The sequence below is a fragment of the Eutrigla gurnardus genome (genome assembly GCF_963514095.1).
Source record: "Eutrigla gurnardus genome assembly, chromosome: 15".
In the NCBI taxonomy this organism is placed as follows: domain Eukaryota; kingdom Metazoa; phylum Chordata; class Actinopteri; order Perciformes; family Triglidae; genus Eutrigla; species Eutrigla gurnardus.
This window is the reverse complement of record NC_139938.1, coordinates 21,342,962-21,369,949: the sequence shown is the minus strand read 5'-3', so window position 1 is coordinate 21,369,949 and position 26,988 is coordinate 21,342,962. Positions and strand designations below refer to the sequence as shown.

The 26,988-nt window shown below is 45.4% G+C and overlaps 1 protein-coding gene across 4 annotated transcripts; it reads left to right on the top strand.

Annotated features, from left to right (window-relative positions):
* Positions 1 to 3,976: 3,976 nt before the first annotated feature.
* Positions 3,977 to 25,714, top strand: slco2b1 (solute carrier organic anion transporter family, member 2B1). Of its 4 annotated transcripts, none has more exons than XM_084028385.1 (15): positions 3,977 to 4,102; positions 5,897 to 6,016; positions 6,425 to 6,562; positions 6,692 to 6,854; positions 7,966 to 8,190; positions 8,353 to 8,451; positions 10,290 to 10,420; positions 14,004 to 14,094; positions 14,546 to 14,710; positions 14,785 to 14,974; positions 20,059 to 20,203; positions 21,045 to 21,205; positions 24,638 to 24,702; positions 24,833 to 24,953; positions 25,052 to 25,714. In XM_084028385.1, the coding sequence occupies exons 2-15, from the start codon at positions 5,930 to 5,932 to the stop codon at positions 25,224 to 25,226; spliced, it is 1,956 nt and encodes a 651-aa protein (XP_083884511.1). In that variant the 5' UTR covers positions 3,977 to 4,102; positions 5,897 to 5,929; the 3' UTR covers positions 25,227 to 25,714. The 4 variants fall into 4 exon arrangements, with proteins under 4 accessions (XP_083884511.1, XP_083884509.1, XP_083884510.1 ...); XM_084028383.1 differs by having other exon boundaries at positions 20,056 to 20,203; XM_084028384.1 differs by having other exon boundaries at positions 7,963 to 8,190.
* The last annotated feature ends 1,274 nt before the right edge of the window (positions 25,715 to 26,988 follow it).

Sequence of the window (26,988 nt, the reverse complement as noted above, 5' to 3'; positions counted from 1 at the left end):
GTCAGAAACACACAACATTATGTTGTCAAATGATGCTGCTTCAGTGTGTCTGAAAAACAAGGCCTCTGACTAGAATATGACCTCACTGTTTCACTGGTGTTTACTATTGTTACGGGGGCACTTTGCTAATTAGCACCACAAGCAGGAGGAAGTCTGCAGGGAAGTCTGCATGGAAGCTCCAGCGAACCCCGACCTCCCATAACAACAACAATTGAACTCCATCAAAAGTTTCTCTGTTCAGGCTCAACAATGAACTCATTGGTTTCCTCATCACGGCCCCGCGGGGCGTTTGAGAGATCAATCAAACCACCTACATATATTGTAAACTGTAGTTTAATGACTTAAACAATCATGGAATGATATAAAAGTTTGAATTGTATTTGTTTGAGGCTTTTCCCTATACCCTTAATATTTTACATTTTGTCCAGCTATGGAAAACATTTGTCCCTTTGTGACAGATCAACTGAGTCTCATACTTGTATGCTGTGTGTTTTTGTACCATATTTAATTTATTATCCAGCATTTGTACCACAGGGCAGCCAGGGAAGTTGAGAGTGTAAAAGGGTTTAGAACATTATGTTGGACGTCTCGTCACTTGTAGCAGAATTTTTTTGTTGATACCATTTGTTCCACACATTTCGTGCTAAATCTGACAGTTTTCTAGCAAAATCTCACATTAATACACCAAGACCTTGAGGGATACCATAGAAAAAAACCCATGCTGTGATTTGGTATGAAGTTGCATTTTTAGCGTCTGTTCTGGAAACTCCAGAACCCTCTTCTGATCAGTGTACAGAGGGAAGGATCCTAATTGTGGTTGTAAAGTTGCAGGACCCTGATATGTATTAATGTTCAAATTTGCTCTAAACTGCATGGGATTAGCATAAATCAGGCATGTCTATAACATGGAGACTTGTGGGTATCCATAGAACCCTGTTCATTCACATATCTGGAGGTCAAGGTTCCACTTTGAAAATGGCTGTACCAGTTTGTCCCTCACTTACATGAACTTCCCAACCCCTTCCCAACATAAAGTTACAGCTTCTTAAAAATAACATTTTGCTAAAGAAAGCGACCTCCCATCGCTGTTTCCTGAGCAGCTGTAGCTCGTCTCCCTCCCATCGATGTCTGGTTTAAGTTTGGTCCCAAGAAGTGACCCTAGTCTGAACCATCAACCATCCAGCCCAGCAACCCCCCTCGGTCACAGTGGACAGTGATGGTTTCAACAACACCTTTGAATAGTTATAGTAGTTATAGTCACTGTTTATACAATATAAACAAACAAAGACATAAGTGAGAGATGATTGATGAATAGAAATGGAAGGGCTGTACAGGAATGTGCAAGATTAAAAAAAATTGAAGATTTTTAATAATGACATTTTCTTTTAAGGTTTAAACAGGAAACATGATTATTATTTGTTATTATGAAGTTTTCCTGACATGTCCGGTTACTGTAATCCTACACGTTGTTATGATTATTATTATTATTGAGCTGTAAATAGCGTCCGGGAGGCCACGGAGCTCCCTGGTGTCTCATTGACCAGCAGGTTAATAGAATTAAAAGCTGCAGTGAGGCATTCAGGGACCGACGGACAGGGAGACACTACAAAACGACAGTTAGGTTGAGAAAAATATGATTGTGTTTACGATAACTATGTGGAGTTATGTTTAGGCAACAAAATCACTTTGTTATGTTTAGGCAACAAAACCACATCATTCGGGTTAGGCATCTTAACCACTCTGTTAGGGGTAGGGAACAAAACCACACCATTAGGGTTATGCCTATAAACCACTTTGTTAGGGTTAGGCAACAAAACCACTTTGTTAGGGTTAGGCAACAAAACCACTTTGTCATGTTTAGGCAACAAAACCACAGGAAACTAACATCAGTCTCCTGGTTAAAGTCTTCTATTTCTTTGACCCATCCACCATCCAGACCTCCCTAAGTGGACTTCAAGGACTCTTTGAAACTAGTTTGTGATACATCAAGAGAAACATTATTCACCATGAAATAAGTTTCCCTTGAAAAGTAATTCTCAAAGCAGTTGAGTTGTGTGGGACGTTGTTTAGGCAACTAGGCTGGTTTGATTTAGTGTAGGAGGATTTCTGAGAGGATGGTGGATCCAGCAGTCCCTGTAGATCCCAGGAGCTTTCATTAGTGCCGGTAATCATCGTTATTCTCTGAGCTCTGATTCACATCTATTACTGGGCCTCGCTTTAGCTCCCCGAGGGTTAATTACCACCAATAACAGTTGATGAGTGTTCGTCACTGTGGACCTCATTAATGAGGATTCAGCGACATTAACACTTGTTACTGGAACACACAGTGGTAAAGCTGGTGCACCATTAGAGGGCAGTGCAGTCCCCTGAGCTCCCAACATGCAACAGTTTAAACAAACTTTCAGTTGATCGCTGATCACAAACATGGCAAGCTCCTTCGGGATCTGCAAAATGAAGTTTCCCTCTTTAACTTTGTTTTTGCATTTCTTACTACGAACAGCGACTGTAACGCAAACAAACAGAAATTAATAATTATTTTTATTTCATAAAAGGTCTTTGCGTATTAAGTACAGAAAGTGAAGTACATGTTTTTTAGGCTTTCAAGTGTTCATTTTTGAAACATTGCTGTAAAGTGGCTGCAGTCAGGTTTGGGCAACAAAAGGTCCCTGATGATCTGATGAAAGTCAAGAGGAAAGATATGATTTATTGACGGATCCATCCTTAACGATTACTAGTGAAGTTCACTAATGAAGTTCACCAGCGTTTGAGCCTCTTTGGAGAAGAAAAGGGACGATAATAACCGATTGATGTACATATAATGAATATAAATATTATGTAATAACATTGTTTATAGGCTGCACGGTGGTATAGTGGATAGCACTGTCGCCTCACAGCGAGAGGATCCCGGGTTCGATTCCCAGGTTGGGTTCGGGTTCCTTCTGTGTGGAGTTTGCATGTTTTCCCCGTGTAAGCGTGGGTTCTCTCCGGGTTCTCCGGCTTCCTTCCACAGTCCAAACACATGCAGGATGGGGATAGGTTCATGGATGACTCTAAATGTCCCGTAGGTGTGAATGTAAGCGTGAATGGTTGTTTGTCTCTACATGTCGGCCCTGTGATAGATTGGCGTCCTGTCCAGGGTGTACCCTGCCTTCGCCCAATGACAGCTGGGATCGGCTCCAGCCGCGACCCTGAATACAGGATATGCGGTAGAAAATGGATGGATGGAACATTGTTCATAAACATGTAGTCTGTTTTCATGTATGATATCAATCTGAATTGTAACTAAAGTTTAGAGATAAATGTCATAAAGTTACATAAAATGGAAATCCTCCAGTAAAGAACTCAAGTAAATGATGTACTTTCCATCACTGATCATCAGGTATTTTATCAAACTCATGTGAAGCTGCAGAAAGTTAAAGAACATTTGATTTGGCGTTGGCGCCACCTGCTGGTCACATGATCGCACCGCACACATCATCTGTGAGGTCCAGTACACATACTACCATAAAGGTACTAGCATACTGATATTACCGTACTGATACTACCATACAGGTACTACCATACTGATACTACCACACATTCACTAAACTTTCTCTTGTCAACCCTGAATTTAAACCAGACATCTAATATTATTTAAACACACATTAGAATTAAGATCAAACTTACAATAAACATCAAAATATATAAAGTAAGACAGAAAAACATAAATAGTAACAGTAAAGATATTATACATAAGTAAACAATAATTACTCAGTGGTCTGATGCCTACATTTCCCAAAATGCAACGTGAGACTGCAAGAATTCTCAAACTCTAATCCTGCCTTCAATACCCAGGGTTCAAATTCAAGCTCCTCCTCTCTCCTCCTAGCACCTCCTCTTCCTCCCTTCTCTCCTCCTCCTCCCTCCCCCTGGCCCCTCCTCCCTTCTCCCCTCCTCCTCCTGGCCCCTCTCCCTACTCCTCCCTTCTCCCCTCCTACTCCCTCCTCCTCCTGGGCCCTCCTCCTGGTTTGTGGAGCAGAGCTGCAGGACTGTCAGCTACTGGAAAGACAGGAAGGTTTAATGAAACGAGGGAAAACCAGAGCGACGAGCTGCAGCTTTCACAGTGAGTCTGAATGAACCATTTCTGTGTGGGACCTTTCAGCCTTTTACTGGGACTACTGGGAGTAATGGGACTCAACTGGTTTTTAAAAGCTGGTTCTCTCACTTTCCAAACTTAAATCAAACGATGCAAAGTTTCAGAAGAGTCAGATTTATTGACACTTCTGCTGATTTTTCTTGGTGGAGGGAAGTTCTTCATCTAATTACAGGCCTTTGTACTTTTCTTTCCTCTTTACTTTCCGAGAGTAATAATTATAGTATGTATACCGGTATTTTAATTTCTAGTTTGCAGATTGACATGTTCCATAACATCAGTTTAACTCAATAACATCGTCTGCTGTATTGAAGGAAAACACCTTTTAATGTCATTCAACTTTATTTTGTAGATGATGATGATGATGATGATGATGATGATGATGATGATACAATCAGACTTATTCCTCATCCCACAGTGACACACAGTTAAATTACTGGGATTCTTTAGGGACGCAGCAACCAACATTAGTGCCTTAATTAGTACATCAGTAATGTAAAGCTGTCAGACAGAAATACACTGCAGCTCCTCTAACCGCCGCTAGGTGCTGCTCTAAAAAAACATTGTTGAACTAAGACTGAAAAAGTAGGTTTCTGACTGTCACCATCTTGGTTTCTGACTGTCACCATCTTGGTTTCTGGAACCAGAAGTGACACAAGATTTTTAGGTGACCAAAATGAAAACAACCTCCAGACAAGATGGGGCAGTAACCTGTCAATCAGCAGGTAGCCCCGCCCCCTGAAGCATCCCCTGCTTTCTGGTCTGTTGGACTCTAAATGGACCATGCTAACACGCAGATGTTTAGCACGTATCACTTTTACCATGTTCACAATCTTAGTCAGTTAGCGTGATAGCATGCTAACGTCGGCTAACCCTTACAGTGTCACCACTAGGTGGCAGCACAAACAGTGGTGTAAACACGGCCATCTGGTGATTGTGTAACTCTAGCAGAATCGTGTCAGGAGGTGACTTGTACGTTCGGCTCTGATAACACGACCACAGACTTTGTTGACATTCCGCTGATAAGGAAGCTCTCTCCCTTCCTGCTCCTCTGAGGTTGATTCTTCTTCCCTTCGTGTCTCTTGTTTTGAGACGTTTTAGCTCAAATGTACAAATAACGATGTGAAGGAAATTAGCAACATTGACTTTTTTGAATGATGAATGAGAAGTATTTGAGTTTACAATTCTGTTACTGATTGCTATTTTCGAAAATGAAAAATCACTGAAACACCTTTACCTGTAAATACTTAGTAAAATTGTAGTCCCGCTTAGTGATTATCCTGGAAAAGATAGAAATGCTGAATATGTTCTGCTCTGTCTCTCCTTCACAATAAAAGCCTCAAACTTGTGTTGCCAGTGGTTACCACCCATTCAGTCGGTTGATAGCATTCAAAATGAACAAGCGTTATGGCTTGATTGAAAGGTTAAAGTCTCAGCAAACTCACAGTGTGTACAACAATGCAGCAACAGTAGTGGACCAGAATTAATTCAGCTTTAAAAACACCATGAAAACTGCATGTTAATCTGCGTGTTAATTCCTCGTCTCTCTGTTTCCGTGTTGCTGCATTGAGTTTCTCTTGAAAGCGCGTACAGCGTAGCTCTCTTTGTGCAAACTTGCAGCACAAAGCTTCTTCACGCTTCTGGAATTCTGTTTACACAGGACAGCGTGAATGGATCGCATGACAGGGTTACATGACCGGATCATGTGACCGTGCTGGACGTCGGTTACACCACCGTGGGTCTGACTGTGTTTGTGTCTGACAGGTTTTTTCTTCTTCTGGAGGTGAAACTTGCATCATGGTTGCCCACGAGCTCGCCATGACCTCTGACCCCGCGGGGTCGCAACGTCCTGGCCGACGCCGGAGTCCCTTCAACAGCGTCAAGGTCGGTTTCTGCTTCACAAACTGGATCTACTCGTGGTTTTAATGGAAAACTCTGATTTCTGCTCCAGTTAGTGGACCAGAACACAGTTTGGATGTAACTCGACTAACTTCTCAGGAATAGGACAGAAGAGCTCCCACCTCCGACCTGGAACCCCGTACTGGTCCAGACCCAGTGTTGACTTCCTGAAGTCCATCCGGGTTTTGTTCTCTGAGGTCAAACGTTTCCTCATGAAACTCTGATGACCTCATCGTGTCACAAACAACTCATCACCTGTTGTTTCTGCCTTTCACTTGTTCTCAGATCAGTTTCATCTTGATCATAAATCACCGCAGATTTCATCAAGTTAGACATTCTTATTATTATTCTCATTGTTCTCCTCCTCCTCTTCTCCCCCCTCTCCTCCTCCAGGTCTTCGTCTGTTGCCACAGTATGCTCCAGCTCTCCCAGTTGCTGGTTTCTGGCTACATGAAGAGTTCCATCTCCACCATCGAGAGACGTTACGGGTTCTCCAGTCAGAAGTCTGGACTCCTGGCTTCCTTCAACGAGGTTTCCAGCACCACACAAAACTTGATTGTTCTCTCACACACGTCCTGTTCTATCTTCATTTACTGGATTTATCCTGTCATTTCGTGTGTGTTTGTGTGCGTGTGTGTGTGTGTGTGTATGTGTGTCCAGGTGGGGAACACCATCCTCATCGTCTTCGTGAGCTTCTTGGGAAGTCGAGTCCACCGGCCGCGGTTCATTGGAGGAGGAGCTTTGCTGGCCTGCCTTGCCTCGCTGCTGATCGCGATGCCTCACTTCCTGGGCGGAGCGTACGAATACACCGACCGCCTCAGCAGTGAGACCACACACACACACAAACAACAACTCTGGGTCCTGGTCTGCAGGTCGAGAATCCACCTCTAGGACTTCCAGGACCTCTATCCTAGTCCTAATTCTGACCCCTCAAACAAAGAAACAAGATCTGACCAATGAAACGGAATGATTCTAGATGATGATCAGCTTGGTTGCGTCTCTTTGTGATGCAGCCTCCCGCTGCATTATGGGTAGAGCAACATATGTAGTCTAAAGAGAGAGATGGGAGTGAGGGAGGTGGGTCAAACAAACACAGGACTTTAACCCAGCAGACTGCTGTTAGTTTCCTGTGTCTAAGAATAAAGGTGAACCTAACTAAGTGGTTAAGTTGCCTTATCCTGACTTCTTGTGGAGTTAATTTTGAAAAGACACTATGCAGGTAAGGAGCGTGTCACGACAGGTGAGAGGGGAGTGTGGAGCGCTGACCAAGCTGTGATATGAGTGAAGACGCAATGGGAGGCATCCCAGCCGGCGTCTGATGCCGTCTACTGTGACACGCACCAAAAACATGAAACTCGATCTTTCTGGTCTGCATCAGGACGCAGATCTGTCTGGACCAGAAGTTAGAGGATCTGTCTGGACCAGAAGTTAGAGGATCGGTCTGGTCCAGAAGTTAGAAAGTCTGTCAGGACCAGAAGTTAGAGGATCTGTCTGGACCAGAAGTTAGAGGATCTGTCTGGACTAGAAGTTAGAGGATCGGTCTGGTCCAGAAGTTAGAGGATCGGTCTGGTCCAGAAGTTAGAAAGTCTGTCAGGACCAGAAGTTAGAGGATCTGTCTGGACTAGAAGTTAGAGGATCTGTCTGGACTAGAAGTTAGAGGATCTGTCAGGACCAGAAGTTAGAGGATCTGTCTGGACCAGAAGATAGTCTTAACACAGACTAACTTCTCAACGAGGGATGATGAAAGATTAAATCTCTGAAAAACACTCAAAATAAGTCGATCGTGGTAAATTTCTGTCATCGGAATAACCGTGAATATCGTCATGTTAGCTCGATATCAAGGTAGAGATGTGAAAAATACAGTCAGATTTAAAAAGTACAGTTCATGAGTCCAACATGATGTCACATAAACTCACCTTCCTGTTTCCCAGCAGCCTTGGGTGATAACAGCTCCAGCCTCTGCCAATCAGAGAGCAGCTTCAAACCCTCAACAGCCAATCAGAGCTGCAGCCAGCGGGAGAGCCACGCCCAGCGGGGGGTCTACCCTCTGCTGCTCCTGGGTCAGCTGCTGCTGGGCATCGCCGCCGTCCCCATCCAACCCTTCGGCATCTCCTACATCGACGACCACGCCAGCAGGAAGAACTCGCCCCTCTACCTCGGTACGTTCATCCAGCCGCCGTTACTGAAGTCATCATCCACCATCCGTCCATCCATCCATTCACCCATCTGTCCATCATCCATCCATCCATCCAACCACCCACCCATCCATGACTGCACATAAGCTGGTAAACTAGACTTCTGTCCTCCATCGTGTTTTTCAGGGATCCTCCTCGCCGTGACGTCCATTGGTCCGGCGTTCGGCTTCATCAGCGGCTCCATGATGCTGCGCTTCTACGTCGACTTTGACAAGTTATCTAAAGGTGAGGCGACGCTGCTCCACAGCTCCACGGCTCCACGGCTGGGCTGAAGTCCTCCGTCTGATACTCTTCATAAGACGGAGGACTTCCTGTGTCAGGAGCTGATTACTGTCGGTGGCTTCCTCCGACAGGAACCATCCGACAGTTCAATAACAACGTGACAGACTGTAGCTGTGAAACGTCTCTTCATCTGCTGCCTTCATGTCTAGATGACCTTATTTGGAGTGTTGATGGAGCAGCTATCATGTTAGCATAGCATAACACCCATCAATCAGACTCCATTCAGAAAACCAGTGTTTTAAAAGTACTTATATTATGGTCTTGCAGACAGACCTAACAAAGCATGACTCCACACTTTTTCCTGATCAACAGGAGTTATATTAAATATGCATAAATCCAAAATCCTCGAAAAACAGGATGTTTGTTTGTAACTCAGGAAACAACGAATCCGAAAACAGTGCGGTCGAGTCTCATCTTCGTGTTGGAGACGTCACAAGTATTTGTCACAAACAAGAACTCTACCAGCTCTCTCAACTTTAGCAGGAATCATAATATTAAAGAGCGTTAACCCTCAATCATTATATATGTATATTATTATTATTATTATTGTCAGTTTGTAGTAATACAGAGTCTCTTCGAGTCTCTTTCAGGACAGATCTGGCTGCTGAAAATCTGACGGTATACAAAAGTAATTCATTAAACTGTGTGATTTTAAACTGTGAACAATAATTTTAAAAACGTTGAACTCTGGCGGCAGTTTGAGTGATTTCACACCGTGTGTGTGTGTGTGTGTGTGTGTGTATGTGCAGGCAGCAGTTTGTATATTCATGCAAGCATGTATAATATGTATGTTTAGGAGGACGTGTATGTTTATGCAGCACATTTTTCCTTCATAATGCACTTATTTAGACAATGTCTGTGTGTGTGTGTGTGTGTGTGTGTGTGTGTGTGTGTGTGTGTGTGTGTGTGTGTGTGTGTGTGTGTGTGTGTGTGTGTGTGTGTGTGTGTGTGTGGGTGGGTGGGTGTAATATTGTTTCTCACTGCTGGTCTCGTGTGAGTCATCAACAGTGAATGAGAACCAGATAGAGAATAGTTGTAAATCGTTGCCGCTCGAGTTTAGATATCATGTTTCTGTATTTTGCTGCATTGTCTGGTTTATTCTCCAGTTGTTTTTTTATTGGGATTTCATTATAGGATGACATCAGAGCAGAGCCTAAACGACTTAACAAACAGAAGTAAAAATTCAATCTGGTGATTCAGATGATAAAGATGTGGGAAATAACAACGGCATGAAAACCATATGAATGAAGCGGCCGTTAACATCGATGATCATTTAGGCTCGTCTTTGTCTTTTTGGGGGAATAATAATGAAGAAAGTCTTTGTTTGTGAAACAAAACAAAGACTCTGAACCCCCAGAGGCCGACCCTCCTCGCGGTTCCTCTTAGACCTGTGTTACAAACATCAGGCAGAATCACAGCTGCAGGTCATCTAACGTAATCTAAACCAGATCAAATGTCTCAGTTTCGTCAGACCTGTTTTGTTTTACCCATCCTACTTTTAAATCGGTGTTCCCAAGCCACTTACCTGAGCGTTTCCACGGAAACCAACCGGTCACAGTTGGAAACCGTTTTGAAACACGTCGTTAACCAACGGAAGACAATGTGTGGATTAAAATGAGTCTCAAAGAGAAACCAGTCAGCAACCGGTCCGGACAGTAGGCCCTTCCTCTTTGTTGCTGTTTCAGACTGATCGAGATTTTTGGCAACAGAGAAGCTTCACAGTTGCGTTGAGCCCCGTTGTCATGACAACAGTTCTTGACTAGAGTGTCTTCTTTCTCCAGACCAGATCCATTTGGACCAAAAGGACCTGCGCTGGGTGGGGGCCTGGTGGCTCGGCTTCCTGGTGGCGTCCTGCCTCCTCTTCCTCGCCGCGCTGCCATACTTCTTCTTCCCCAAAAGCATGGACAAGGAGGTGAGGCAACACGCTGCTGCAACAACATACTACTACAACAACACACTGCAGCAACAACACGCTGCTGCAACATGCTGCTGCTGCAACAACAAGCTGCTGCAACACGCTGCTGCTGCTGCAACCACACACTGCAACAACACGCTGCTGCAACAACACACTGCAACAACACGCTGCTGCAACAACACACTGCAACAACATGCTGCTGCAACAAACTGCTGCAACAACACGCTGCTGCTGCAACAACACATTGCAACAACACACTGCAACAACACGCTGCTGCAACAACACGCTGCTGCAACAACACACTGCAACAACACGCTGCTGCAACAACACACTGCAACAACACGCTGCTGCAACAACACACTGCAACAACACGCTGCTGCAACAACACACTGCAACAACATGCTGCTGCAACAAACTGCTGCAACAACACGCTGCTGCTGCAACAACACATTGCAACAACACACTGCAACAACACGCTGCTGCAACAACACGCTGCTGCAACAACACACTGCTGCAACAACACATTGCAACAACACGCTGCTGCAACAACACATTTCAACAACACACTGCAACAACACGCTGCTGCAACAACACACTGCAACAACATGCTGCTGCAACAACACGCTGCTGCAACAACACATTGCAACAACAACCTGCTGTAACAACACCCTGCTGCAACAAAACGCTGCTGCAACAACACATTGCAACAACAACCTGCTGTAACAACACCCTGCTGCAACAAAACGCTGCTGCAACAAAACGCTGCTGCAACAACACCCTGCTTCAACAAAACGCTGCTGCAACAAAACGCTGCTGCAACAAAACGCTGCTGCAACAACACCCTGCTTCAACAAAACGCTGCTGCAACAAAACGCTGCTGTAACAACACACTGCTGCAACAACACGCTGCTGCAACAACAGTTCTGTGTTAACATCAGAAAACCTGGATGATGAATGTACAAGGAACCAGAATAGCAGGACCAGACCCCCATCCAGGACCATCAGGGCTTTAAGGGGTTCATTCAGCCGTGTGACTGTTTTTATGAAATCTTCTATCTGATGTCGTCAACATTTGTAACCGACAGAAACAAACAGCATAATTACCTGCTTCATTAGATTCATTCAGACACGTTTATCCGTCAGTCGGCTTGACGAGTTCCGACACGAATCACTTTGTGAGTTTTGGCTCTGATGGAAAGTTAGACTCTGCTCAAATTCCCTCACATGGAGAGTGCTAAACTTTCACAGAACACTTCAGATTGTTGCATCATCAGTTCAGAGGAAACTACTCAATAATACCAGATAGAGTAGAATGGCGGCAAAGCAGCTGGAGGAACCCACAATAAAGTAGTTATCTGTGATTTAATATCAATAACCAGATGAAAAGGATGCTGAAATAACTCCATAATGATGGTGATCAGTAAAAAGTGTGAAGTCATGCTTTGTTTGGTCTGTCTGCAAGACCACAAGATAACTACTGTTAAAATGCTGGTTTTCTGAATGGAGTCTGGTTGATGGGTGCTAGGCTATGCTAACATTGTAGCTGCTCCATCAACACCCAAACATTAACACAAATAACACGTCGGCTGGTTTACTACACTGAGGGTAACATATATAATTCTGGTTCTATGAATCCTTGTGACCTCCAGACAGGTTTCTACAGAGAAAAGTATTTTCATCAGATAACAAAATCCTCTTTAAAATGGTTCCTCTCGCTGGCTCTTCATCTGTTTTGGCTCCAGAAGGTCAAATGTGGTTAGAAAAACATTTTATGATCTCAATTGTGTCTCAAAAGTGTTGAATTGACTTTAGTGTTTCCACTTTTAGTGAGAACGTTAAGTAAGAGTCTGTATGAGTGAAAGTGAAAGTGAGTCTGCAGTTTGGCGTGGCTGCAGTCAGATGAAAATTTGGACTTTGGCTGCTGTTTGTGTTGGAAGCAGCTTCGTATCAGATAAAAACACTGTTGGTGTTGAGCAACCTGCTGGCAGCAACTTGCTGGCAGCAAGGCCTCGTTTCTGTGAAGAAATGTTCTTCTGCGACGGAGCCAAAACTCCTCCACAGACTCCACCTGCCAGATATCAGATGTACTAAAAGTACACTTCTAATATCATCGTTTCTCCTAAAAGGTGGAGTAGGTGATTCTACTCACAAACACTTTCTGTTGTATTACTCGTAACACACCGATAGAAAGTTCAATTCTCTGACATTATAATAAATATCTGTGGCAATGACAGGACTGAACGAAGAGGCGGGGCTTTGAACAGACGTCTGAAGAGGGGGGGGGGGGGGGCTTTATTGGTTCGGCGATGCATTTAAGGTCTCTGTGGTTTTTCCAAATGACCTCCTCTGTCTTTAACCTTTGCCTGTTCTGCTACATTTACATCATAATCGGTTCAATGTTTGGACATTTCTACATTTTTTAACTTAAATTAACTTTGACTTATTTACAGATTTACACATATAATATTTTAAATGGGGTAAGTATGCTGTGTTCTATTAAATTTAAGAGCAGCAGATACAGAAAGGCATTTTGTACTTCAATCCACTGTTCAGTTGAAAATGAATTCTCTGTGTCACATATTTGTTTTTTTTATCTTGATTTTTATCTGATTTTCTTGCAAAGTTGCTGGTTAACAACCCCACATTCACTATTGTTTATCTGCGTAACAAAGAACAAAGAACAAAGAAACGTTCTTTCATCACCTCGGCTAATAAATGTCGAACTGATCGGAAGTTTCAGAGTCCGTTCAGGCTTTTTACGGGAAACGTTGTTCTGCACATTTATAATTCACTTTAGGGTTGTTTTAAGGAGCGTAAATACACATTTATAATAATTAACTTTAGAGTTCTTTTAACATGTTTGCAGTTCATTTACGTGGTGACAGAAGCTTTTAGTTTCATTAATTTTAAACGTTTATATTTTGGTATTTTGGGTCATAAAACAACTATTTTATTTGCAACACAACATGAGAACACGAAGAGAGGAAGAGTCCAACAGCTGATATTGATCTGTGATCTATGACTAGGTCGTATTCTCTGTCCCTATTGTTTCATTTTATTTAATCATTTCCACATCTGGATTAGGAAATCAAGCTTTCCCACCAAACGACACCACGCCCACCTCCGTGAACAAACATAAGCCGGTCTCTAGTCACCAGCCACTCCTTGTACATCTTTGATAACCGATTTATATGAATGAAGGATTATATTATCACATGACGAGGAGAGAAGGACGGTGGATCGACTGATAAACACGTCAGTGACTTCAATGTTTTCCGTCAGAAGTTAAAATCACGGCAATAAACAAAAGGAAGCCTGAAAATAATATTTCCTGCTCAGACCAGCTCGTCAGGTCAAAGGTCATCTCATGTGTCAACTTTAACCGACTTCTCATCACCGGAGTGACATAGTTAGTCCAACAATGAAACCTCTCTGTTCCAACACACCAGACCACATAGCTCGCCCATCATCTGAAGTTTAAGTGTCTGACAGTCCTGAATGTAAACCTTCCCGGCACGCAGACTCCCTAAAAGCAGACTGAAAGTTCAGCATGTGATGTTCTGCTTCCATATTTGTCCAGGATGCTGCAGACGAAGTCGAGTCGAGACCCGACAGCAAGCAGCAGCAGACAAACCCCCCCCAGGAAGGCTCCCTGCTTCAGTTCCTCAAAAGTAAGAGGCCTCTTTTCCTCTTCTGTTTCCTGTCTGATGAGGCGACTAAAGGGTGTCGTTACTGAACTGAGTCAAGAGTCCAGATCTGTAAACCCTGTCTGGGTTCATGACTTCATCACTAATGTGAGCTACTAGCTAGACCTCTGGGGGACCACAGACAGTCTCTGGTTTCTCCGCATAGTCTGGTCTGGTCTCTGGACTAATGTGAACTACTATCATAGACCTCTGGAGGACCACAGACAGTCCCTGGTGTCTCCACATAGTCTGGTCTGGTCTCTGGACGAATGACCTCTGGGGGACCACAGACCCAGGAGACAACATTGGTTCCTCCATTTAGGATTCAGGGAGGACAAGAGGACGATCTCAACGCTGAGAGGATCTAGATATGCAGCACCATTTTCTTGTTCCAGTTAAAATTTTGACTTGACTTTGTATTGTGCCACGTGAACAGGTTTTCCTCGTATCGCTCTCCGGACCCTGCGGAGTACGATCTACCTGCTGGTGGTTCTGGCGCAGGTCAACCTGGCGGCGCTGCTGGCTGGCCTCGCCACCTTCATGGCCAAGTTCATCGAGAGGCAGTTCAGTCAGACGGTCTTCCTCTCCACCTTGATGATCGGTGAGTTCTCACCGGTGTGATTTGTTGTGTCTCGTAGCAGCTGCAGCGCCGTCAACCCGCTTCTTTTCTTTCAGGAGGAGTTTGTATCCCGCTGTCGGTGCTGGGAACCGTCCTGGGCGGAGTCCTGATGCGGAGGTTGAATCTGTCCGTCAGCGGTGCCAGTAAGTTGTGCACAGCCGCCATCCTGCTCTGCGTCTTCTCTTCCGGGCCGCTGCTGCTCATTGGCTGCCCAACACAGGAAGTCGCCGGGGTCTTTCCTCCCAGGTAGCTACTCACACACCGGGTACATGAGCTACGATGCCGGGAAATACCCACCACCGACAGGGAACACATGAACAGGGAACTCATTTCACCACCGACGGGGAACACATGAACAGGGAACTCATTTCACCACCGACGGGGAACACATGAACAGGGAACTCATTTCACCACCGACGGGCAACACATGAACAGGGAACTCATTTCACCACCGACGGGGAACACATGAACAGGGAACTCATTTCACCACCGACGGGGAACACATGAACAGGGAACTCATTTCACCACCGACGGGGAACACATGAACAGGGAACTCATTTCACCACCGACGGGGAACACATGAACAGGGAACTCATTTCACCATCGACGGGGAACACATGAACAGGGAACTCATTTCACCACCGACGGGGAACACATGAACAGGGAACTCATTTCACCACCGACGGGGAACACATGAACAGGGAACTCATTTCACCACCGACGGGGAACACATGAACAGGGAACTCATTTCACCACCGACGGGGAACACATGAACAGGGAACTCATTTCACCACCGACGGGGAACACATGAACAGGGAACTCATTTCGCCACTGACGGGGACATGAACAGGGAACTCATTTCGCCACCGACGGGGAACACATGAACAGGGAACTCATTTCACCACCGACGGGGAACACATGAACAGGGAACTCATTTCACCACCGACGGGGAACACATGAACAGGGAACTCATTTCACCACCGACGGGGAACACATGAACAGGGAACTTATTTCACCACCGACGGGGAACACATGAACAGGGAACTCATTTCACCACCGACGGGGAACACATGAACAGGGAACTCATTTCACCACCGACCCTACACATGAACAGGGAACTCATTTCACCACCGACGGGGAACACATGAACAGGGAACTCATTTCACCACCGACGGGGAACACATGAACAGGGAACTCATTTCACCACCGACGGGGAACACATGAACAGGGAACTCATTTCACCACCGACGGGCAACACATGAACAGGGAACTCATTTCACCACCGACGGGGAACACATGAACAGGGAACTCATTTCACCACCGATGGGGAACACATGAACAGGGAACTCATTTCACCACCGACGGGGAACACATGAACAGGGAACTCATTTCACCACCGACGGGGAACACATGAACAGGTAACTCATTTCACCACCGACGGGGAACACATGAACAGGGAACTCATTTCACCACCGACGGGGAACACATGAACAGGGAACTAATTTCACCACCGACAGGGAACACATGAACAGGGAACTAATTTCACCACCGATGGGGAACACATGAACAGGGAACTAATTTCACCACCGACGGGCAACACATGAACAGGGAACTAATTTCACCACCGACGGGGAACACATGAACAGGGAACTCATTTCACCACCGACGGGGAACACATGAACAGGGAACTCATTTCACCACCGACGGGGAACACATGAACAGGGAACTCATTTCACCACCGACGGGGAACACATGAACAGGGAACTCATTTCACCACCGACGGGGAACACATGAACAGGGAACTCATTTCACCACCGACGGGGAACACATGAACAGGGAACTCATTTCACCACCGACGGGGAACACATGAACAGGGAACTCATTTCACCACCGACGGGGAACACATGAACAGGGAACTCATTTCACCACCGACGGGGAACACATGAACAGGGAACTCATTTCGCCACCGACGGGGACATGAACAGGGAACTCATTTCGCCACCGACGGGGAACACATGAACAGGGAACTCATTTCACCACCGACGGGGAACACATGAACAGGGAACTCATTTCACCACCGACGGGGAACACATGAACAGGGAACTCATTTCACCACCGACGGGGAACACATGAACAGGGAACTTATTTCACCACCGACGGGGAACACATGAACAGGGAACTCATTTCACCACCGACGGGGAACACATGAACAGGGAACTCATTTCACCACCGACCCTACACATGAACAGGGAACTCATTTCACCACCGACGGGGAACACATGAACAGGGAACTCATTTCACCACCGACGGGCAACACATGAACAGGGAACTCATTTCACCACCGACGGGGAACACATGAACAGGGAACTCATTTCACCACCGACGGGCAACACATGAACAGGGAACTCATTTCACCACCGACGGGGAACACATGAACAGGGAACTCATTTCACCACCGATGGGGAACACATGAACAGGGAACTCATTTCACCACCGACGGGGAACACATGAACAGGGAACTCATTTCACCACCGACGGGGAACACATGAACAGGTGACTCATTTCACCACCGACCCTACACATGAACAGGGAACTCATTTCACCACCGACGGGGAACACATGAACAGGGAACTCATTTCACCACCGACGGGGAACACATGAACAGGGAACTCATTTCACCACCGACGGGCAACACATGAACAGGGAACTCATTTCACCACCGACGGGGAACACATGAACAGGGAACTCATTTCACCACCGACGGGGAACACATGAACAGGGAACTCATTTCACCACCGACGGGGAACACATGAACAGGGAACTTATTTCACAACCGACGGGGAACACATGAACAGGGAACTTATTTCACCACCGACGGGGAACACATGAACAGGGAACTCATTTCACCACCGACGGGGAACACATGAACAGGGAACTCATTTCACCACCGACCCTACACATGAACAGGGAACTCATTTCACCACCGACGGGGAACACATGAACAGGGAACTCATTTCACCACCGACGGGGAACACATGAACAGGGAACTCATTTCACCACCGACGGGCAACACATGAACAGGGAACTCATTTCACCACCGACGGGGAACACATGAACAGGGAACTCATTTCACCACCGACGGGCAACACATGAACAGGGAACTCATTTCACCACCGAAGGGGAACACATGAACAGGGAACTCATTTCACCACCGACGGGGAACACATGAACAGGGAACTCATTTCACCACCGAAGGGGAACACATGAACAGGGAACTCATTTCACCACCGACGGGGAACACATGAACAGGGAACTCATTTCACCACCGACGGGGAACACATGAACAGGTAACTCATTTCACCACCGACGGGGAACACATGAACAGGGAACTCATTTCACCACCGACGGGGAACACATGAACAGGGAACTAATTTCACCACCGACAGGGAACACATGAACAGGGAACTAATTTCACCACCGACGGGGAACACATGAACAGGGAACTAATTTCACCACCGACGGGCAACACATGAACAGGGAACTCATTTCACCACCGACGGGGAACACATGAACAGGGAACTCATTTCACCACCGACGGGGAACACATGAACAGGGAACTCATTTCACCACCGACGGGGAACACATGAACAGGGAACTCATTTCACCACCGACGGGGAACACATGAACAGGGAACTCATTTCACCACCGACGGGGAACACATGAACAGGGAACTCATTTCACCACCGACGGGGAACACATGAACAGGGAACTCATTTCACCACCGACGGGGAACACATGAACAGGGAACTCATTTCACCACCGACGGGGAACACATGAACAGGGAACTCATTTCACCACCGACGGGGAACACATGAACAGGGAACTCATTTCACCACCGACGGGGAACACATGAACAGGGAACTCATTTCGCCACCGACGGGGACATGAACAGGGAACTCATTTCGCCACCGACGGGGAACACATGAACAGGGAACTCATTTCACCACCGACGGGGAACACATCAACAGGGAACTCATTTCACCACCGACGGGGAACACATGAACAGGGAACTCATTTCACCACCGACGGGGAACACATGAACAGGGAACTTATTTCACCACCGACGGGGAACACATGAACAGGGAACTCATTTCACCACCGACGGGGAACACATGAACAGGGAACTCATTTCACCACCGACCCTACACATGAACAGGGAACTCATTTCACCACCGACGGGGAACACATGAACAGGGAACTCATTTCACCACCGACGGGGAACACATGAACAGGGAACTCATTTCACCACCGACGGGCAACACATGAACAGGGAACTCATTTCACCACCGACGGGGAACACATGAACAGGGAACTCATTTCACCACCGACGGGCAACACATGAACAGGGAACTCATTTCACCACCGACGGGGAACACATGAACAGGGAACTCATTTCACCACCGATGGGGAACACATGAACAGGGAACTCATTTCACCACCGACGGGGAACACATGAACAGGGAACTCATTTCACCACCGACGGGGAACACATGAACAGGTAACTCATTTCACCACCGACGGGGAACACATGAACAGGGAACTCATTTCACCACCGACGGGGAACACATGAACAGGGAACTAATTTCACCACCGACAGGGAACACATGAACAGGGAACTAATTTCACCACCGACGGGGAACACATGAACAGGGAACTAATTTCACCACCGACGGGCAACACATGAACAGGGAACTCATTTCACCACCGACGGGGAACACATGAACAGGGAACTCATTTCACCACCGACGGGGAACACATGAACAGGGAACTCATTTCACCACCGACGGGGAACACATGAACAGGGAACTCATTTCACCACCGACGGGGAACACATGAACAGGGAACTCATTTCACCACCGACGGGGAACACATGAACAGGGAACTCATTTCACCACCGACGGGCAACACATGAACAGGGAACTCATTTCACCACCGACGGGGAACACATGAACAGGGAACTCATTTCACCACCGACGGGGAACACATGAACAGGGAACTCATTTCACCACCGACGGGCAACACATGGACAGGGAACTCATTTCACCACCGACGGGGAACACATGAACAGGGAACTCATTTCACCACCGACGGGGACATGAACAGGGAACTCATTTCGCCACCGACGGGGAACACATGAACAGGGAACTCATTTCACCACCGACGGGGAACACATGAACAGGGAACTCATTTCACCACCGACGGGGAACACATGAACAGGGAACTTGACCACCACAGCTGCCAATGACGTAACGTGTTTGTGTTTCCAGCAGCGGTGCATTGTCGTGCAGCGCCAGCTGCCGGTGTCCTCGGGAGGCTTTCAACCCGGTTTGTGGTTCTGACGGTGTTGAGTTCAGGTCTCCCTGCCATGCCGGCTGCATCGCTATGGAGACGGATACCAACAACAACAAAGCCACAGTAAGAGGATTTTTACTGAAGCTGTGGTTTGATGTTCGTGTCGCTCTTCTTGCAGATTTAATAATCTCTCTTCATCTCCCCATCTCAGCCTCGTCGTTTTGTTTTCATTCCAAATGATTCTCGTGAGTTTAGTGTGTTTTTCTGTGGAAGTCGAGAACAAACAATATTATTAAAGCCAAACAAAGCTCTCCATGTAACCGTCAGTCAGCAGACGACTAACAGCTGCTGGAAGCCGAAAGTTCACGGAAGAATCCATCAATTTTGACGAGAAAAAGTCTCATCTTCAACAGATTAGTTGAAATGTAAAAGTTCACGTAGTGAAAGTGAAAGGTCACTTCCTGTCACAGTATCTTCACCGCTATGATTATACTGAGAAATTACACATATGTATCTTCCCGTTGGCTTTAATTCAACCAGTTACAATGAAATTAAAATGAAAGTGAATGTTGGAAAGTAGTCGACCAGATGTGCAGGAAGTGACCTCGTTTCTCAAACCAACTCGAAGGAATAAAACAGGCGTTTACCGGACGAAGCGACTCACTTTTATTTCACTCCAGGAAACATAAAACCCAAACGTGAGGTGACTGATTATACACTCGTCAGCCGCAAGCTGTGACTTCACTGCAACAACAGCCACGTCTTCTTCCCAGAGAGGGAACGGATGTAATCATAACCACCGTTACTACAGAATCCCCGTGGCTTTAACCAGCCTCAGACTCTACGAGCCGATGAATCATTATTACATTGTGTGTTCTGTAATGACCTCTGCAGCCTGTAGGGGACGCCGTCTCACCCGTGTGTCCGTGTGTCTGTTTGTCTTTCTGTTTGTCTGTCTGTGTAGAACTACACAGAGTGCCGGTGTGTCGCCGGCCTCGGCTCCGCCTCCCCTGGGACCTGCGGCAGCGGCTGCTCCCGCCTCCTCGTCACCTTCGTGTCTCTGCTCGGCATCACCAGCTTCATCGCCTCCTTCTCCCAGACGCCGTCCTACATGATGATCCTCAGGTAGGACCTGTTCTACAGGAAACGTTCTACATCCTAAAGTAATTATTAAATATGCAAATAGGCATATCGTTTGTTTTCATGAACGGCTGAGGTGTGCGGCACTTTAAATGTTGCTCTTGCAAAGAATTGTGGGTCGGCGTAATCTCCTTTCCTTTCGTATAGGAAGGTCCGTTGCATCCTATGCTAAAGGATCTCTGAAAGGAAGCATTGGAGCTCCTTTCCTTTGCATTTAGAGGGTGCAGTCGAATAGTCTTTTTTGCTTAGGAAGGTTCCTAACTGAAGAAGTGACCCGGAAGTAAACAAGTGGCCGCCATGATAAGAGCTGTTCGAATTCTCTAAATGCAAAGGAAAGGAGCTCCAATGCTTCCTTTCAGAGCTCCTTTAGCATAGGATGCAACAGACCTTCCTATACGAAAGGAAAGGAGATCACGCCGACCCACAATTCTTTGCGAGAGCAACATTTAAAGTGTTGCACCTCGGCCGTTCATGAAAACAAATGATATGCCTATTTGCATATTTAACTATTACTTTCATGCAGACATACAGTAATTGGAATTGTGTTGATAAATGTGTGTGGACAGTGATAATAATTGAATGGTATTTTTATTTATTTCAATCATGTTACAAATGTTTGACAAAAACGAAACTAAAACCACAAATGAAATGTAAATACAGCAAACGGTCAAACAGGAAGGAGGAGCTGCTGGACCTGAAGCCGGTCAGTGTACCAGTTTAAAAAACCAACAACATGGGTGCCGATCATCAGCTGTCAATCATCAGCATGCACGTTATAATGACGTATCTTAGTGAAAGTCCGGTCGGATTCTCTGAGCACCATGGCCGTCTTTTCCTAAATCCTTTTGAGTTCTCCTTCACCGTTCCTTAACCCCGTGACGTTTTCCCCAGAGGTCAAGTAATAGGAGTTAGGAATAGGAGTTAGGACCTAGGGTGCAGTCGAATAGTCAAAAAATAAGGTCCTAACTCCTATTCCTTGACCTCTGGGGAAAACGTCACGGGGTTAAGGAAAGGCGATAGGAGAACTCAAAAGGACTTAGGAAAAGTCGACCGCGGTGCTCAGAGAATCCGACCAGACTTTCACTAAGCTACGTCATTAAAACGCGGCTGCTGATGATTGACAGCTGATGATCGGCACCGGCGATTGACGTGCGTCTGCGCTGGAGAAACTACAATAATGGACTACAAAAAGCGCATCGTCCACTTCTCCACATGTTGGTTTTATCAACAGCTGGTTCACTGACCGGCTTCAGGTCCAGCAGCTCCTCCTTCCTGTTTGACCGTTTGCTGTATTTACATTTCATTTGTGGTTTTAGTTTCGTTTTTGTCAAACATTTGTAACATGATTGAAATAATAAAAATAAAAAAAATGCCATTCAATTATCACTGTCCACACACATTTATCATCACTATTCCAATTACTATATGTCTGCTTGAAAGTAATTGTTTAATATTTAAATAGGCATATTGTTTGTTTTCATGAACGGCCGAGGTGTGCGGCACTTTAAATGTTGCTCTCGCTAAGAATTGTGGGTCGGTGTAATCTCCTTTCCTTTCGTATAGGAAGGTCTGTTGCATCCTATGCTAAAGGAGCTCTGAAAGGAAGCATTGGAGCTCCTTTCCTTTGCATTTAGAGAATCCGAACAGCTCTTATCATGGCGGCCACTTGTTTACTTCCGGGTCACTTCTTCAGTTAGGAACCTTCCTAAGCAAAAAAGACTATTCGACCGCACCCCTAATTTTTGGACTATTCGACTGCAACCTGGGAATCTGGCTTCTTAGGAAGAGCATTTTAATTTCCCAGCAGGCACCTGGGCGTCAGCAGCTGACTCAGCTGATCTCAATTTGGTAATTGGCTCCTCTAGAAAGCAGCTGGTCAGCTGGTTTCATTCTGACCTTCAGTTTGAGGAGTTCAGTCACGACTTTGAGGACAATGATGGAAGAATGAGACACAAACAGGCTGAAGGAGAACAAAGTAGAACTGACAGGAATCAAACTTTAATTGCAACTATAAAGTCGGCTGAGAAAATGAAACCATCTGGATCACTGATTCTCTTTACTTAATCTGCGTCGTGTGAAGGATTTGACAACAAATAGTTTGGTGATGTGAAGAATGAAAGAGTCTGAACACTTTGAAACAGTCTGAAACACTTTGAAACACTTTGAAACAGACTGAAACACTTTGAAAAAAAATTTTAAACAGTCTGAAACAGTTTGAAACAGCACATAAATGAGATCCCTGAACTACTCAGAGGGTGCAGTCGAATAGTCTTTTTTGCTTAGGAAGGATCCTAACTGAAGAAGTGACCCGGAAGTAAACAAGTGGCCGCCATGATAAGAGCCGTTCGAATTCTCTAAATGCAAAGGAAAGGAGCTCCAATGCTTCCTTTCAGAGCTCCTTTAGCATAGGATGCAACGGACCTTCCTATGCGATAGGAAAGGAGATCACGCCGACCCACAATTCTTTGCGAGAGCAACATTTAAAGTGCCGCACACCTCGGCCGTTAATGAAAACAAACGATATGTGTATTTACATATTTAACAATGACTTTCATGCAGACATATAGTAATTGGAATAGTGATAATAAATGTGTGGACAGTGATAAACATTGAATGTTTTTTTTTTATTTATTTCAATCATGTTACAAATGTTTGACAAAAACGAAACTAAAACCACAAATGAAAAGTAAATAAAACAACGGTCAAACAGGAAGGAGGAGCTGCTGGACCTGAAGCCGGTCAGTGAACCAGCTGTTGATAAAACCAACATGTGGAGAAGTGGACGATGCGCTTTTTGTAGTCCATTATTGTAGTTTCTCCAGCGCAGACGCACGTCAATCGCCGGTGCCGATCATCAGCTGTCAATCATCAGCGGCCGCATTATAATGACGTAGCTTAGTGAAAGTCCGGTCGGATTCTCTGAGCACCGCGGTCGTCTTTTCCTAAGTCCTTTTGAGTTCTCCTATCGCCTTTCCTTAACCCCGTGACGTTTTCCCCAGAGGTCAAGGAATAGGAGATAGGAATAGGAGTTAGGACCTTATTTTTTGACTATTCGACTGCACCCAGAGACCTAAGACCAAAGGTGGACCTGGATTCTGTGGTCCCCCTTGGATCTGGGACTTCCTGTCTGAAGCTCTGAGGCTTCTGACATCCTTTAAATCACTTCTCAAAGAAGCCTTTTATTCATTTCACTAAACCTTTTACTTTCTTTGGTTTATTTTCCTGCTTTGGTTTGAAATGTTTGAATCTTCATTCAATTGTGTAAAAAAAAACTAACCTTGTTTTGAAAAACAACTTTCTACTTAAAGTTTATTATTTTATTTAAACAGTTCCAACCCGTCGCGGAGCAACAGCCCCGTCTTCTTCTTCTTCTTCGTTGGTTTCATGTAAAATGTGGTGTTTGTGTCTCCGCTGCAGGACGGTTCCCGCGGAGGACAAGTCCTTCGCCGTGGGGGTCCAGTACATGCTGTTCAGGGTTCTGGGTGAGTCTCTGACCCCCCAAACCGTCCTCAGAACACGCAAATTTTAATCTGGAAATGCTCTTTACACATTGATGGTGTGTGTGTGTGTGTGTGTGTGTGTGTGTGTGTGTGTGTGTGTGTGTGTGTGCAGCCTTCATGCCCGGCCCCGTGTTGTACGGTAGCGTCATCGACACCACCTGCATCTTGTGGGGTAAAAAGTGCGGCAAACAGACTTCCTGTCAATACTACGACCTGGACCGCTTCAGACACAGGTGAGTCCAGATGAGGTGGTCTGTGAATGCACCACGACATTTGGTCACCTGGTCGCAAATCTGAACAATCTTGAAACAGTCTTTGTGTGTCCCTGCAGGTTTCTGGGTCTGCAGGTGGTCTTTGTGTTTGGAGGTCTGCTCTGCTACCTGCTGACGGTCGTGTTCCTGCGCAGGAGGGCCGTACGTCAGAATCCACCGCCGGGAGATAAAGCAGGGTACGAGCTGGTGAACGCATCGCCTACGGAGAAAGACCCGAAGAGCATCAAGACCTGAAGAGACCAGGAGGACAAGGACGCCGGGCGAGGAGGAAGAGCAGTTTGTACAGCAAACAGGAAGCGTGACGGACCAATCAGCCGGCAGCATGAGGCCGAAATGTTATCACACAGCAGAGGGATTCCTGGTGTGTTTGTACAAGTTCAGACTGTATATGACATATAGAATATTTTTATACAACCTTCAAAATGATGATAAATAAGCTGAAGTCTCTAATGACGACTAGATGGGAAACGACTGTTGAAGTGAGAAGACTTTTAACAAATTAAACAATTAACTCTCTGAACTTTTTCACTTTCCTGTCATATCATTTTATAAAACATAAAACTTTATTTTTAAATGTATTTTCTTATAAAGCATAAATGTTCTGTGTGCGAGAGTTGAGTTGAAAATGATAAATAAAATTATATTAGCATGTTAGTCACTGTTCACGTTATTGTTTTGTGAATCTAAAAGCTGTGAGAAATTTTTAATAAAAATCTGAACTCGGACAATGTTTCTTCAGTCAGTTCTTCAGCTTCTGGATTCTGATTCTTAAAAACATTGAATTCTTTACATAACAAAACTTTACTCCATGAATAATAGACGATAATTTAAAATTATTGAGATGATGCATTGTTATTGTTCACACACTGAACACAGTGAGTCCGATTTTAAACCGATTTAAAAAAACATCACAAAATCTAAATTATCCTATTAAATTCTGGGAAACCATCAAATCACTTTCTCCCTCCACTTTATCTAATTATTTCCCAGGTCAAATATTAGTAAATGATAGTTTTATCACTAACAGGACAGAGATGGTAAATAGCTTTAATAAGCATTTTATTTCTTCAGTTTGTATTCTTAATGAGATTTCTGACGGTAATATACTGATTCCATCTACCCCATTGAGAGACCTTTAGCTTTTCTCCAATCTCAAGGAATTAAGTTCTAAAGGCCTTAAAATCTTGATGTAAAAAAGTCTGCAGGACCTGATGAAATTGACCCTTTTTTCTTCAAGTAGCTGCTGAGATTATTGCTGGTCCATTAGCTTATACACTTTATTGCCAAAAGTATTGGCTCACCTGCCTTGACTCGCATATGAATTTAAGTGACATCCCATTCTTAATCCGTAGGGTTTAATATGACGTCGGTCCACCCTTTGCAGTTATAACAGCTTCAACTCTTCTGGGAAGGCTTTCCACAAGGAGTGTGTTTATGGGACTTTTTGACCGTTCTTCCAGACGTGAGGTCACACACTGATGTTGGACGGGAAGGCCTGGCTCTCAGTCTCTGCTCTAATTCATCCCAAAGGGGTTCTATCATCTGTGCAGGCCAGTCAAGTTCATCCACACCAAACTGTCTCATCCATGTCTTTTTGGACCTTGCTTTGTGCACTGGTGCACAGTCATGTTGGAACAGGAAGGTAAGTTGGGAGCGTGGAATTGTTTCTTGGAACATCTCTTGGTAGGCTGAAGCATTCAGAGTTCCTTTCACTGGAACTAAGGGGCCAAGCCCAGCTCCTGAAAAACACCCCCACACCATAATCCCCCCTCCACCAAACTTTACACGTGGCACAATGCAGTCAGACATGTACCGTTCTCCTGGCAACCGCCAAATCCAGACATTCCATCAGATTGCCAGATTGAGAAGCGTGATTCGTCCCTCCAGAGGGATGCTTTACACCATTGCATCCAACGCTTTGCATTGCACTTGTTGATGTATGGCTTGGATGCAGCTGCTCGGCCATGGAAACACATTCCATGAAGCTCTCTATGCT

Bases quoted from the DNA above. Each gene is read 5' to 3' on its own strand.
- slco2b1 (XM_084028382.1), top strand. From the start codon at position 5,930: ATGGTTGCCCACGAGCTCGCCATGACCTCTGACCCCGCGGGGTCGCAA. The intron at 14,711-14,784 runs GTGAGTTCTCAC...CTTTTCTTTCAG, and splicing joins CCTCTCCACCTTGATGATCG to GAGGAGTTTGTATCCCGCTG. The intron at 20,204-21,044 runs GTAAGAGGATTT...CTGTCTGTGTAG, and splicing joins CCAACAACAACAAAGCCACA to AACTACACAGAGTGCCGGTG.